The sequence below is a fragment of the Aythya ferina genome, assembly GCF_964211825.1.
Source record: "Aythya ferina genome assembly, chromosome: 9".
Classification (NCBI taxonomy): Eukaryota; Metazoa; Chordata; class Aves; order Anseriformes; family Anatidae; genus Aythya; species Aythya ferina.
Genome location: NC_140305.1, coordinates 14590283 through 14604712, shown reverse-complemented (window position 1 = coordinate 14604712; position 14430 = coordinate 14590283). Strand labels below are relative to the sequence as shown.

General features: G+C 51.2%; 1 protein-coding gene across 9 annotated transcripts in view; it reads left to right on the top strand.

The window, feature by feature from the left end:
• Positions 1 to 9288, top strand: part of GPC1 (glypican 1) — a 344777-nt gene extending 335489 nt beyond the window's left edge. For all 9 annotated transcript variants that reach the window (XM_084528749.1, XM_084528750.1, XM_084528748.1 and 6 more), the window contains 5 exons: positions 1230 to 1360; positions 3273 to 3392; positions 3963 to 4096; positions 4929 to 5104; positions 5572 to 9288. In XM_084528749.1, coding sequence (XP_084384875.1) covers positions 1230 to 1360; positions 3273 to 3392; positions 3963 to 4096; positions 4929 to 5104; positions 5572 to 5789 — 779 coding nt within the window. In that variant the 3' untranslated portion in view covers positions 5790 to 9288. The remainder of the gene's footprint in view (positions 1 to 1229; positions 1361 to 3272; positions 3393 to 3962; positions 4097 to 4928; positions 5105 to 5571) is intronic.
• Positions 9289 to 14430: the final 5142 nt, after the last annotated feature.

Here is a 14430-nt window from a genome sequence, read left to right as displayed (position 1 = left end):
GGTGTGTTGGTCCTTCTTAGTGGCCTGGCTGGCCAGACTCCTGCTCATAGGAAATCTGCAGTGCAGCCCAGAGGGAAGCCTCAGTGCTTCAAAGTATTGTCATACGTGGCACCTACACACTGTGGGATGCTGTAGGATGAAGGACACGTTTTACTGGTACGCTCTTGAACTGCTGGGTATAATTCACCTGGTGATCTCATTGCTCGTGGACAATATCAGCAGAATGGACTCGTGCTGAATAAGCTTTCTGCAGCATCATACCATCTGCAATGACAGTCTCATGCCAGGCTGATGGGTAAGGTATAAGGATTTAGGACAGAAAATTAATCACTCCTAATGAATGACTTCATTTACATACTACACAGTTCTCCAACCTAGACCCTGAGAATTGACCCTTTTTGTGAAGAAAAGAAAAATCAACATGAAGCTGTCACAGGTGTTTTTTCCATATGGAGATGCCACAGGAACGTGAAACACTTCCTTTTCTAAATGAGCGTGAACCACCCCTGTGCTCTGCAAGATCCCTTGTCCTGCCAGGAAGCTTCTGGTGTCCCCTAGGGGATGCAGACCACACTGGAGCCATCGGAGGTCACAAGTAACTGAACGCCAGGTCCCTAAATCCTGATGAAGCTTATGCATGGTCTGGCCTCAGGGCTACTAAAGCAGACATGGAAGAAAACAGAGGCAGTAGCAGCTTAGCAGTGGCTTTCAGAATTAAATTTTTTGACTCACAAAGTTAGACCTGGTTAAGATCCTACTTCAGGTATCTAAAAACAATTTGGGTCCTGTCCTAAGGTCCTCTTTAACTCCTGCTGGACACCTTTGGCACTTTCTGTCGACTTAGCTGAAGACATGCTGTGAGTTAGGAGGGTTAGGTCCAAGTACAGCTATGTATTACTTTATAGTTCTGCATCAATTTTCCCTTTTTCCTTTCTGCAGCACCCCCAGAAATGTTTCTCACTTTGTATGAGCACAGGCTGGATTTGCCATTTTCAGGAGATGACTGCTGGTCCTCTGCTACTGAGGATGGCTCTACCTGCGTGCTGGGAAGCAGCGAGCCCCTCTGCGATCAGTCCTGTTCCAGAGGAAAAGGAGCATAGGCTTGGGCAGTAGTGAAAATGGAGAGATGGCTTCCAGCAAGCCTGCCAAGGGGCCTGCCCCACCCACAATGAGCATGAGCTTTAACTTGGTTTGTCTGATGAGAGGATGTCTCTGTCTTATTTCACTAGATTCCCTGGTCGTAGTGGCTGATCGGATTGATGGACCATACAACGTAGACACGGTAATAGGGACTATTCACATGAGGATCTCTGAAGCTATTTCTAACTTGCAAGAAAACAAAGATTCAATCACAGCCAAGGTAAGAGTGTGTGCCTGGGCCTGGCTGAGGATATACCATGTGTAACCGTCAGGACCAAATGTTTTTTGCACTCAGTGTTCAACTGAATTAAAGGAGATGAAGGATGAAAGAGAGAGATAAAATCCCTGCTCTTTTAATGATAGCAAACCACTGTCTTACACAGACAGAAACCTTCTCAGGTATTTCCAAATGCTGCTCCCTGCCGCAGCCAGCTGCCTTTAGGTACAGACGTGCAGGTGGGACTGCATATGCAAGGACTGTGGGAGGCATGGTGCATTTGCTCTCAGATGCATCTGTGTCTGAAGAGCCTTGAAGTATTTTGGCTGAGCTGAGGCAGTTAGAGAAAGTGCACAGTCCTTCTTACGCTAGTGACAGAAGGCAGCTGCTTCAGCCTGCCTTGGGGTGATGTTGTGCAATAGAAACACTAGGCTATCAGGTTGGATCTGTGGGACAGAGCTGCAATCTGGCAGTCCATCTGGAGAATACAAAACAGGCTCTCCTGATGCTCACCTGGCTTTCAAGAAGCATATCATGAAGCTTTCTTCTGTTGGTCTTCTATTTTTAGTATATTTATCCACTTAACCACAATCATTTTGATAGCTGCAGGTGAGAGAAGCTTTGGGAACAAAAACAGCCCTCCAGGGCTTCTGATTTTGCCCAGGCATTCCCCAGATCCTGCAGCTATCCCACAGTTAGGGCAAAGATGCAGATGAAAGGTGTAGGGCAGGCCCTAACTGGATCTTGGAGAAGGGAAGGGCCAAAAATATTGCTTAGCCAAGCAGGTATTCACTGGCATGCATCACAGACTAACAGAAGCATGCATCTAAGTGCTCATTTATGTTTCTTTTCTAACATGAAAGGCCATGTTCCTTCTCTCATTGTTAGGCGAGACTAAAGTTGTCCACATAAAAGCAAGTCCGTGATGACATCATCTGCAAATAAAGGTGTTTCCGAGGGACTTAGAGTAGATCCGATAAAATCAAAAGGGGGTAAGAATAGTCTAGCCTATTGACCAGAGCAACCAAATGTATTTGATAAACTTCTCAGTAAGATCTGGTGACCAGGGGAATGTGGCAGCCTTTGCTGGTGGCACTGGCAACAGAGCTCTGCAGCTGCAAGCTGCTGCAGCTGCAGGCTCTGGCTTTGAGTATGGCAAAATGATGATCAGATAAAGAGTATTGTCAGGTGAGCTCAGGGTTAGCCCAGGCTTCTGCTCTCCTTTGGCTACAAATGGTGACTGGGCTGGCATTAGGATGACAGGAAGTACCCGAAGTTAACAGATAAATCAGTCCATCATCCTCATTTGGCCTTGAAACATCCAGCCTGACAGATGTGGACACCTCCTCACACAGCGCTCTCCTGGTCTGAGGGGGTATCAGATCGCTGAAGTGTGCTCGCCTGTTGCAGGAGTCCTTGGGGTGGTCCCACCTCGGTCTGTATCCAGATCAGAGCAGCTCACGTGCTCTGCAGTCTCAAAGCTCACGCCACTGGTGTGAGTAACTCCCATCTTGTTCTTCTAAGACGTCCCAGAATTTTATTTGTAAATCATCATAGGAATAGATAAAATTGCTGGATGTAATTTAATATCAACATTAGTGACTCATCCAAAAACATGCTAATTTTTGTTGTTTTTCTGAACATTTTGCCTGACTGTGGTAACTAAAAACAGTTACAGTGTGTTGAGAACAAGTCTTGGCACAAGAGTAACCTGACCAGAAACTAAACCAGAATCTTAGGGATCTTCCAAGTAGGAAAGATGATTATACTTTAATAATAATAATAATAATAATAATAATAATAATAATAATAATAATAATAATAATAATAATAATAATAATAAGTACTGTGGAGTGCTAATTAATTAAGTAAATAGTTTCAGAGCATGGAGTAGAGAGTTTGGTTTGTTTTTCAGGTTTTCCAAGGCTGTGGAAATCCCAAAATCAGCACAAAAGGCTCCAGCAGTGAGGACAAGAAAAGGCGGGGGAAGGTCGCATTAGAAGCAAAATCCTCTGCAGTAGCACTGGAGATGCTGGTGAGTTTGTCTTCCCCGCTGGTGTGTCAGGGTGGCCATGCTTGCAAGCTGCATCCAGCCTGGACTGCTGGACCACAGGGCCCTGGCTGTGTGGAGAGCAGTCCCTTTGTGTTTCTGGGACCCGAGGCTTTGTTGTTGTGAGAGCACCAACCGCTCTGTGGGGGATTTGGGTTCTGTGGGTGATGGGCTGTGTGAGCTGCTATGGTCCCACATTTCAGAGGCTCCTCCATCATAGACATCAGCACATCCCACCCTGGCAGACCTCAGCTGGCTGCCACTAAGGCTGCTTCTTGGCATTACCCTCGTGATCTAGAAAATGATCTTCTCCTGGTCAAGTCTGCAGTACCAGAACAGTCCTTGGCACGTAACCGTTGGTCCTGGGTGCTTGGGTTGAGGGCTGGTCTGTAGGGGAAAGTTGGTGACACTTCACTGTCAGCATAAAAACAGACTATGTGATGAAAAGACATCACTATGTGATGGCCATGTGGTAAGATGAAAACATAGCCAGAATCTTTGTCCTTCTAACAACCATGGGGCACTCCTGGCCTTGAGCATCCTCTTTCTTTATAGGTTTTAGATGCCAAAGGGAATCTGACAGCTCTCAAGTCGTACTGGGTCACCCTGCCCAGCGTCCTGTGCAGCAAAAGAGTAATGGCCAGCTCAGCATCGGATGACAAGTGTTGGAATGGGATGACCAAGGGCAGGTATGGAGAGGGTCAGGGTGCCAGGACAGCACTGGGAGACGCAGGGTTTAAGGTTTATTTTGCTATGTGTTGAAGGGTTAAGCATCAAGATGCTTTTGCCAAAAAATGACTAAGTAGTTTTGTACTAATTGAGCAATTTTGCAATACTGCATGCAATTGTAAGACAGAAGGGCTGGATTTGCCTCCCAAACTCTAGGGCTGTTACTGAGAATTGCATGCAGGTCTTTAACCATGCCTGCTCTGCAATGCTGCCACCTCAGCAGAGGAGGCACCCAGGTGACATCCAGCAGCTGCAGAAACACCCCTCACCCATGACTGATGGTTAGGAATGGCTGCAAGGGAAGATGGGCAGCTGCTGCACCTCCCCATAGTCCTCATGGAGCAGATCAGCACTGCAGGAGTGAGCAGCGCAGTGCTGTTTGCTGGCCAACAGTTTCCAGTTCTCTGAAGCCTCCCTGGGGACCTGTCTGGTCTTCGTGGGGCACAGGGATTCGGTCATCCCAGGTGCCAGTCATTTAACCAGAGCAGGCAGATGGCAGCAGAGCTTGGCCATCCCTAGAGCTGGCTGCATCATCGTAAACATGAGAGCCTTCCTGCATGGACTTTACTCTCCATAGCCTTAGTGTGGCCAGATGCAGAGCCCCTCCTGCTCAGCTTGCAGCAGGCACAGGCATTCAGTCTCCTTCCCCTGCCTGAGGCTGTCGGACAAGCTGACGCCACTGACTGCAGCTTCTTTGTGCTTCAAAGAGGCTGCGTTATCACCAGTGTCTGTAGTGGGGAGAGCTGAGCTTAGCTGGGCGCAGACATCTAAACCTGTCACCTTCCTCCACAGTTACCTGCCTGAAGTGATGGGGGACGGCTTAGCTAACCAGATTAACAACCCGGAGGTGGAGGTGGACATCACCAAGCCAGACATGACCATTCGCCAGCAAATCATGCAGCTAAAGATCATGACAAACCGTCTGGGCAACGCTAACATCGGGAATGACGTGGATTTCCAAGACGCGAGTGAGTAGCAGAGCAGGACCGGGGCTGAGCAGTCCGTCCTGGCAGCCCGCAGCCCTCATGCACACCTGCAGCAGGGAGGTGTCACCGTGACCTGGCTTCTGGCTCCGGGCTGCAGAGTCTTGTCTGAGTGCATCTGACTTGCTGCAGGGTGGCCAGGGCTCTCAGCACCGTGCTGAAACCTTGGGTGCTCTCCCCAGGCTCAGCCCAGCCTCGCTGATGAGGCCACTGCTCCGATCTGCTCCAAAAGCTCTCTGAAGCTGTCCTTTGTCCCTGCTGTGGCCAGTGTCACTCTTTCGCTGTTTGGTGGGGTGGGACAAGTCCACAAGGGTTCGCTCCTTTCCATGTGGACAGCTTACACTAGCTCTTAGACACCACCTAGGCAGAGTGGCGCAGGGGCACAAGGAGGAGACAGGGCCATCACCAGCAGGAGGGCAGGCTGGGCTCACCCCCTTGTTGTCTCCCCACAGGTGATGACATGAGTGGCTCTGGCAGTGGTGACAGCTGTCCTGATGACGTCTGTGGCAAAAGACTTTCTAAGAGCCCCAGCACCAGGCAGCCAGAAACGCACGCTATTCCTAAGCAGTCTGGACACGGCATCAGTGGGGCCAGCAGCAGATCTTTGCCTTCTACCTTCCTCCTCTTCCTTTCAGTGGCTTTCATCGCTGTGCAGCACTTGTGGCGGTAACTCACTAGCACAGCCGGGAAAAAGACTGCGTCTGAGGGCTTCACTTTGCCAAAACCAACCAACCAACAAAAGGACATAATTAATTCACCTTGGCAAAAAAAAAAAAAAAAAAAAAGAAAAAAGAAAATGAAAAAAAAAAAAAGAGGGAGGAGAAAAAGGTTTCAGTTGTTTGCTATTTCTGGCAGTGCTCGAGCTATTTTCTTCTTTCTTGGTCTCTTCCCCAGTGCTGGGCCCTTCTTTCCATACCTCATTGTTTGAATTTTGTTATTGCCACAGACTGGCTCTTGGGGCTGAAACAAACCTTTGCAGAGGGGGCTCTTGGGGAAACCCAGCCAGCCCCTCAGAGGGCAGCTCTTTTGCTGCCCGCAGTGGAATATGCAATTTCCCTGATCTTGTTACCCAGCCGCTGGCCAGAGCACTGCTTAACACACTGCTGCATAAAGCACGCCGGGGGCTGAGAACATCACCGCTGCGTAACGCGGAGGGTCTGAGGTCACAGCACTGCTCAAGTGCTGCGTTCAGGGACTGTTTTGGGGTTTCCTTCTGTACTTCTGCAACAGGCAGAGGTGACCCTTCTCTTCCATCTGTGTACGCAGGAGTGTGAGCAGATGCAGTGGGTTGAACTGAAACAGTTTGGCAGTGGCTGTTGGACCCGAAAACGTAGATCTCCCTTTTACTTTGGAAAGGTCACAAATGGGTTTCTTGACTAGAGCTCGTAGCTGACGACATTTTTAAATGCCTACATCTAAGTAAGTGACTGGGACTGAGTGTTAGGGGTTGGGGTTTGGGGTATTTTTTCTTTGCATGCTAGTCGGAAAGCCATTTTTTTACCCAAGTAATAATGGTCCAATTTCTACTTGCAGTGCAGTACCGTAGTAGGTAACAGAGAGATGAAAAAAATGCACAGTAGGATTCTTTACTAGACAGACAGTTGTGCTGCCTCTTCCTCCTCTGGCCCCAGCCATGGATATGAATGCCCTTTTTTTTTTTTTTTTTTTTGTGGTAGTAAGAAAGACCAGGGACTTTGTACTAATGAGAGCACTGTGACTGGTTGTGATAGCTCACGCCAGGCGCATGAGGGAGTGACCCCAAGCCTTAGGGCAGAGCAGAGCTGGTGGCAATTAGCCCGTGGCGGTGTCTCTGCCCAGAAGAATGACTCACAGGTAGCACCTGCTGAGAAAATGGGACGCTTTGTTGGAGATACTTTTTCTTTTGGTGTTCGTTCGTGTTGCATTGTTGGGTTTTAAGTGGCGTCCTGCTTTTCCTATCCCTTCCCCACCCTTCCACACACTTGTCCTACCTGCTGCAGGGACTGCATGAGAGGGCAGGTCAGATGCCCGCCCGTGGCCCTGTTACAGCTCAGGGAAGCACCCGGTCACCCTGCTGCTGCCCAGTCCCAGCAGCCTCTGGGTCATCCAGCACCAGGGTGCTCCAGGAGATATATAAGTATCCTCATGTGTCTGTAGGATTGTCTCTGTTGTAGGGCTGTGTCCTTTGGGGTGTCCAGAAGGCTCGTTTAACTCACGGGTACAGCAGGCATCTGCTGGAGATGTCGGTGTAGCAGATGCCATAGTTACAACACAGGCACAGTGTCTGGATGGGCTTCGTCCTTATGGGGTTGGTTTTATTTCAGATGTCTTTGTTCTGTGAGAGAGAGGGAGGGCAGAGGAGTATCTATCATCTTCTGCGTCCTACCAAATACAGGAGTGGATAACTAAAAGTCACAGATTTATACAGATTTACTTCTGGAAATGTAGCAAGTTCCACATTACTTTTACTGGGCCAAAGAGTTCCTGTCTTCCCCCCCCCCCCCCCCCCTTTTTTTTTTTTAATTTCTACCCAGTGGTAAAACCAATCCTGCAGAAACTTTAGATGCAAAAGCAAAAGGGGGAGGAGGGCATTAAAACACTGTATCCTCTTCAAAAAGCGGTTGGGTTGGAATGTTAAAAAAAATGGCTACTGAGGTCAATGTTTTGCTTTTCATAACAGGAAAGTCCTTGTTGTTTCCATTTCCATGCAGTTAAAGTTTGTTGTCAGCCTCTTACGCTACAAAGCTTCTTACAGGCACCGAGGAGCACACCTTAAATGTAAAGCAAAGAATTTACTGATTGTCCTGTTAATATTTTAACAATGTAATAGCCCAAATCATTGGTCCTGTTCCACTAATAAAACCTGATGGTCCAAAGTAACACAGAAGAGCCTGAAGAATACAGTGAGAACCGTTATGCAGACGAAACCCTTCCTGATGTCTTCCCCTGTTCGCTGGGGTTACGCTTACACCTCAGTGGCCCTCCGGGACCGCAGGTCAGGTGCATCGGTCTTCCTTGAGCAGAACTGGGGGTGACGGTGAGCGCCTGCACCCTGAGCTCTGCGCCAGGAGGGTGAGAGGCAGTGCCAGGGGCTTTCGCCCCTTGTTGCCAGGAGGTGCATGATGTTGACATTGACACTTCCTCGCTCCTTGCTCCCAGGTCTGCTCGTGTTACTTCGTGTACCTTTTCACACCGTCTGCTTACGCTGCTGCTTTTTGTTGGTTCCCCATTACTCACTTTCTCTGCTCTTTTCATTGTCGCCGAGTGGTTTCCCCGGCCCCTGCAATGACCAGTGGGGCTGGTAGCCAGGGCACAGCCCCACCACTGCAGCCTGGGGCTGCACTCAGCGCCGGAGCCAGAAGGGCTGAGTCCACCCAGAGCATTGACTCGGTACGGCTCTGAACCCAGGCTGTGGCTACCTGACTGCAGACAGCTGCTGGCACAGCTCAAGGGAAAATCAGCCCAGGTCCAACAAGCCCCAAGACCTGCACTCGGGCAAGTGCAGAGCCTGTGGCCTTTTAAGTACTTACAAGCGACATTTCCTGGGCTCCTTCCCTTTCAATAACATTGTGACAAACGTCCCCAACCCTGTGGGAATCTCAGGGGCTCCAGCTTTGGATTTGTTGTTACTGGGGAGCTCTGGGGAGCAGGGGCGGCTGGGGAAGAAACATTTGCTTCAATGTTAGCAAGGTGGTGACTCACGATGGTTCGGGTTGAAAAGGCGTCTGCTTCACAGGAGTGTAGAGGAGGTTGGTGGGCTAGAAAAGGATGTTAACGACGGCTCCTGTCCACGGAAAAGGAAGAACCAGAAATAGCGGATTTCCAAGCGTCTCTGTCTTTCAGCCTGCTCTTTTGTGCCATAATGTGTATGTTTTAACTAAGGGTGAGGGTCTCAAAAGGCTTTGAGAGTGGAGCTACTTATCATTTACAAATGACAAACTGCCTGTTGTTTTCTGGTGGGCTTGGTAGGGGCTAAATTATAGCAAAATATCTAAAGTCCACCTTTGCTTTAAACAGATGCATTTTTATCTGCAGGAGTAAGAATTATTTCACTTATTGGCATAGCTGGACAGTTATCTATTTCTTTCTGTTACCAAGGTACTTGTAACTCTCTTGCACTGTTTATCTAAAGTTAAAATATGTTCTTTGAATCCTTGTATAAATAAAAAGGCTGGAGACTTAAATCTGTATTTACAGGGCAGTTTCATTTCTTCTCTGAGTTTGGAGTTTTCTTTATTTTTTCCCCTTTAAGGTATGGATAAACTCCAGTTCAGTAGTCCTGAGGAGTGAAACCTCGCTTTGAGCCACAACGTTCACCATGGGCTGAAGCAAATATGAGGAATGTTGGTTTGCCCTACAAGTAATCTTACATAATCTGGCAAAAACAAGTGCTCAGGTTTTATGGCTGCAAGGGATGTGAAAACAAGATGAAGGTAACTTGAGGTCATCAAAGCAAGTATTCCAAACATCCTCTTTCTCATGCAAAGGCAGAGAAAGTCATGGCATAATGGAATAAGAAATGCCCTTGGTATTTGTTACTGCACAGCGTTGTGCTATGTATGATGGCCTTGTGCTAGTGCAGCTGTTGGTTAACAAGTTAAGAGTTAACAAGTGAAGCAGAACATGGGCTGTGACACGGATATTTCATCGTCAGCGAGTGCCTGAGCCTGAAATGATGAGCAGAAAGGTTTGTGTTTTATCTCTGCACCTTCCACTTCCAGAAGCTGATGAATGTAGGGGTCAAGGCAATATGTCAAAAGCAGCTAATGACATGTCAGAGTGAAACTTGCTAACTGGAAACTACTAAAAGTATATCTGCCTGGAAGCAAATATCACTTAAATTTAATAAATTGTGCGATACCCCTGACTGAGTAGGTATTCCCTTAGCTTACCGTCCTGCTGTTACAGCTATTTAGGTGCCATATGCTCAAATTTTATAAATACAAGCAAGTGTAGAAATATCACAAGTTGTTTGCAGAGCAGTCACCGCCTTTGCCTCCTCTGTGCCTAATTATGACCTTAAATAACAGTGACTTCCAGTCTGTGTGGATGAAAACTGTTTTGAAAACCTCTCTGTTGGTTTGTAAATATGCCGAATAACACATTTGCAAACTAACTGCTAAGAAATTACAAAAGAGGTAGTGCACGATGCAAGCTCCTCCTCTTCCCTGCAGTCACACAGAGAAGGGGAGGCCTCAGTGACCCCAATACCAACCACTTACCTGAGAGGACGTCACCAAGAAGACGGGTCCAGGCTCAACACAGATTATGGCAAGAGGATGAAAGACAGCAAGCACAGCAGGGGCTGTTTGCACCATGCCCCAACCACAGCCACACCAACACCAGAAGCCCCCCAGCAGCCCACAGCAGGAGCTGGGCTGAGGCACCAGGCCTCCAGCAGCTCCTTGGGGTTGCAATTCAAGCAGGGTGTTGGGAAGGATAACTTTTCTGGTGTGACAGACCTACACCAGGTCAGCTGCCAGCAGGTACCTGTTGGACATCTGGCAAACATGCACAGCCTCATGCTGAGGCATCACAGCTATCAGAAGCAGAGACAACTGACGCTGATGGAACAGACCAGTACTGCTGAAGGGTGGGGAACTGGTAAACCAGTCCCACCACAGGCACACCGTGCACACCAGGCAAACCCCAGAGCAATCGGCTGGGCTGCTGCTGCCCTTCAGCTCAGTGGAGAGTTCACACCCCATAAATAAAGACCACAGTTTGGGTAACAAGAGCGGCCGTGATGAGAAAAGAAACCTCAGCAGTAACAAAGCTCATGCCCACGGCCCCACACACCAGTAGGCTGTGCCAAATAGGTCGCTGCTTAGTAGCTCAGCCCTACATTTGAGATTAAGAGCAAAAGCTGGAAAACACCAGTATTTTGTCTGTTTTTTACCATAAAGCAGGAGCAGTTTAGCTGTACAAACCAAGGCAATCACAGCTTTCACTTACAGATGAGCTTTCTGAGTGATTGCCAGGTACCACGATGAAGTCTCCTGTCACCAAAGCCTGGTGGCAGGCAGAAAGGCTGCAAAGGGAGCTGCTGCCAGCTGCGTGCTCCCAGGGCACAGAGGTGAGAGGGGCACAGAGGTGAGAGGGGCACGGTGCCTCCCCGCACCAACGGGGACTGGGCCCTGCCAAGGCAACAAGAGGCCCCTGTTGCATCACAACAGGAGCAGGTGGGGGTGGCGGGGTGCTGCCCCCTCCCCGAGGTCCCCCGGGGCCTGGCTGCCCTCTCCGTGGGAAGCGCCTCGCCAGCGGGATGCGGCCCAGGATGGACTTCTGGGACACCGGCCGGGAGGGCCCCATGGTGCCGCCGTTCACTGCTGTGGGTAAGGGCAGACACAGCCCCTGCAGCAGCGTGGCCAGCACCCACCCTGAGCGCATCGCCCCCGTCAGGGTGAGCCGAAGGGCTGGGAGCTGGCAGAGGGTGACACGGCCTTCGCTTGCTTCCCAGTGAGAGCCGCCGTCTGGGACACCGTGGCTGGCTACGTCCACCAGCAGCTCCTGCTGCGCAAGGTGGGCTCACACCCTTCTCCCCTTCTGCCTGGGGGCTCCAAGGGCCTGACGCTTCCCTGGCCAGGAACTGCCATTAATCCACCCCTCCCCAGAAGACAGGGACCTCCCCTTAGGAGACCTGGCTTGTACAGGAGAAATACGGCTTGTACAAAACTGCTGCTGGACACCCCTTGAAAGCCATGGGCCTGAGGATGCTGCTGGCTCCAGCACAGCTTTCACGGAGACCAAGCAGAGCTGGCAGCTTGTGTCCAGCACTCCAGCAGGGCAGCCTGTTTTCCCTCCAGCTCTCCTCACCCTCCTGCCTTGCTGGGTCCGTCTGCTGCTTGCAGGGTGTCCGCATCCCCACCCTTGGGTCCTTCGACACCATCCCTGAACGACTCCGGGTTCGGGCCAGGGAGCTGACGGTGCAGCGCCCTGTCTTCCGCCTGGCCAGGAACCTCGCCGATGCCCACCAGCTGACGGACGACAAGGCCTATCTGCCAGGTGAGCTGTCCACCTACAGCCCTGGCAGCTCAGGGAGGTGCACATTCCCCCACCACATGGCCAAGGTGACCAAATGGCTCCCATCCCTCTCCCAGGTCGGAGAGTTGCTGATGCTCCTCAAACACAAACTGCTTGCTGTGGAGCAGCTCTTACAACAGGCTCCTTGTGTGCCACAGCTGCAAGAGCCAGCAGCCCTGAAAAACTGCCTGGAGGGAAGCAGGCCCCTGGATCCTGCTCCGCTGCTGGCTCCAGACACAGCTCGGCACCGTGTCCTCTGCTGCAAGGCATCCCCAAGAGCCTGCTGGGGTGCGGGTGTAGCCTGTGTTACTGCCCCATCCCCAGCCCTCCTGTGTGGTTTTCCAGGTGACAAACTTCTGGAACCACTGCGGTACGCTCAGATAGCTGCGGCCACCTTTGTGTCTGCAAAACGAGTGGTGGGGTGCATCCAGGCCACCATGTCCCTCTTCTCCCGCTGCATCAGGAAGGGAAGGAACGTCGCGCTTATCCTGAAGGACATCGGCATGCTCCTCATTGAGGGCACACGAGTGCAAATGAAATACTACCGTGACTTTCTGGAAATGATGACAGGGAAGGACACGCTGAAAGAAGCTCTGTTGAGGGTAAGTGTTTCTGTTCTCCACTGCTGCAGCACACCCTTTGCAACCCCGCTGCCACACGCCTGTTAGTGCTGCTCACTCCTGGATTGCCGTGGCCTGAGGAGCCCCCTGGGAATCTGGGCCTTCGTCTCAGCAAGGACTGCTCCCTGCAACAGCATCCCAGCTGCTGTGCTCACAAAAAGCCAGGCAGTTTATGATACAGCATCAGGGCTGCCTGCTCAGTAGGAGAATGGGCTATTGGGGACGAGCTGTGGGTGTTTCAGAGAGGCAATGTGATTGTCTAGCAGTGGGAAGCCAGCTGCCACAGTCATCTCCCCAGAATCACATCTCCTCAGCTCTGCACTCCTCTGTTGCAGGTCCCAGGGATGCTGGACTTGGTGATCCCTCGCACAGCAACCGCGGCGTCCCTGACCTGCTCTGGGCGCGTCATCATCTTCCCAGAGTGAGTGCGTGTGCCCAAAGCCCTGTGCTGGTTCTGCCGGGTGGGCACTCAGGGAAAAGCCTTGTGCAAAGATGCTCTCCCCACAACTGCCCTGGCTGCTTTTGCTTCTCACCCCTACATGTGGCTTCACGCAGGGCCCACAGGAGAGGGGCTGTTGCATGGCACAGCCATTGCCACCGGGCAGAGCTCAGAAGATGTACAGAGGAGCTGAGGAAACACTCCTAACTCAGGGCCTGCACTGCTCCGCTGGGGCCGTGCTGTGCTCTGCTGTGGGAAAGGCTGGCCAAAAGGGCTCTGATGAGAGCTGCCAAGGAGCTGTGGTGCCTTGAGTCACACCAGTGTCTTCTCCTCACATCCAGGTTCGAACTGGAGACCGCCCATGGCACACCGCTCAGGGACTACCACAACAAGCTCCTCAATGAATGCAGGCAAAAGAAAGCTGTGCTTTTGCGACCTCCCAGGCAGGACAAGGGTAACGTAGCAGCTAGTGTCTTGCCATAGCGTGGGAAACCATTTGTTCCCATCTAATGAAGCAAACCCCGGTGCTGGTTGCAGAAAGGCTCCTAAGTGGTGCCAACACATCGTGCCCCGGGTGCACCGGGGAGCAGAGCCTGGAGCCTGGCTCCCTCAGCGGGAAACAACCTCCACCAGAAGAGACTCCGACAGGCAACCAGCACCCAGCCGGGAGCACAGCCCTGGGTAACAGCTCCAGGAGAAAGGTGGGTGGCGCTGGTGAGGCCCCAGGGCTCCCAGAGCTCATGACTGCACAGCAAGCAGAACAGCCCTCCCTCCCGTCCCCAGGGCAGGCAGTGACATGGCCACATGCTCCTGACAAGTTTTCTGCTCTCCAACACCAGGGACCCAGCCTGAAACGCACCTCCTTGGCCATGAGGGCCTTCCTCCAGTCAGGAGAAAGATGACGGGAGTGATGGGGCAGAGCTGCATGCCTCTGGGCAGGTGAGGCTTGTGCCAAAAGGCAGGTGGGACACCAGGGCTTGTGCCTGGGTGAGAGCCGTTTCCCTCAGTGCTGGAGCTGGCTTCCCTCTGGCATGCCACTGTTGCGATGTGTGCAGGCAATTGTGTGCAGGCCAGCTTTGTGGATCTCCACTGTGAAATAAAAATGCATCTTCATCCCACATGGCTGACTTCTTGCTGACTTTGCTTTTCATGCTAGTCCAACTCGTCCATGTCCTTCCACTTTGATAGCCCAGGGGCATCTTTGTGTCATCAGCAAGTGCCGGTCAGGGACTCCTGCTGCCTCACGGCCA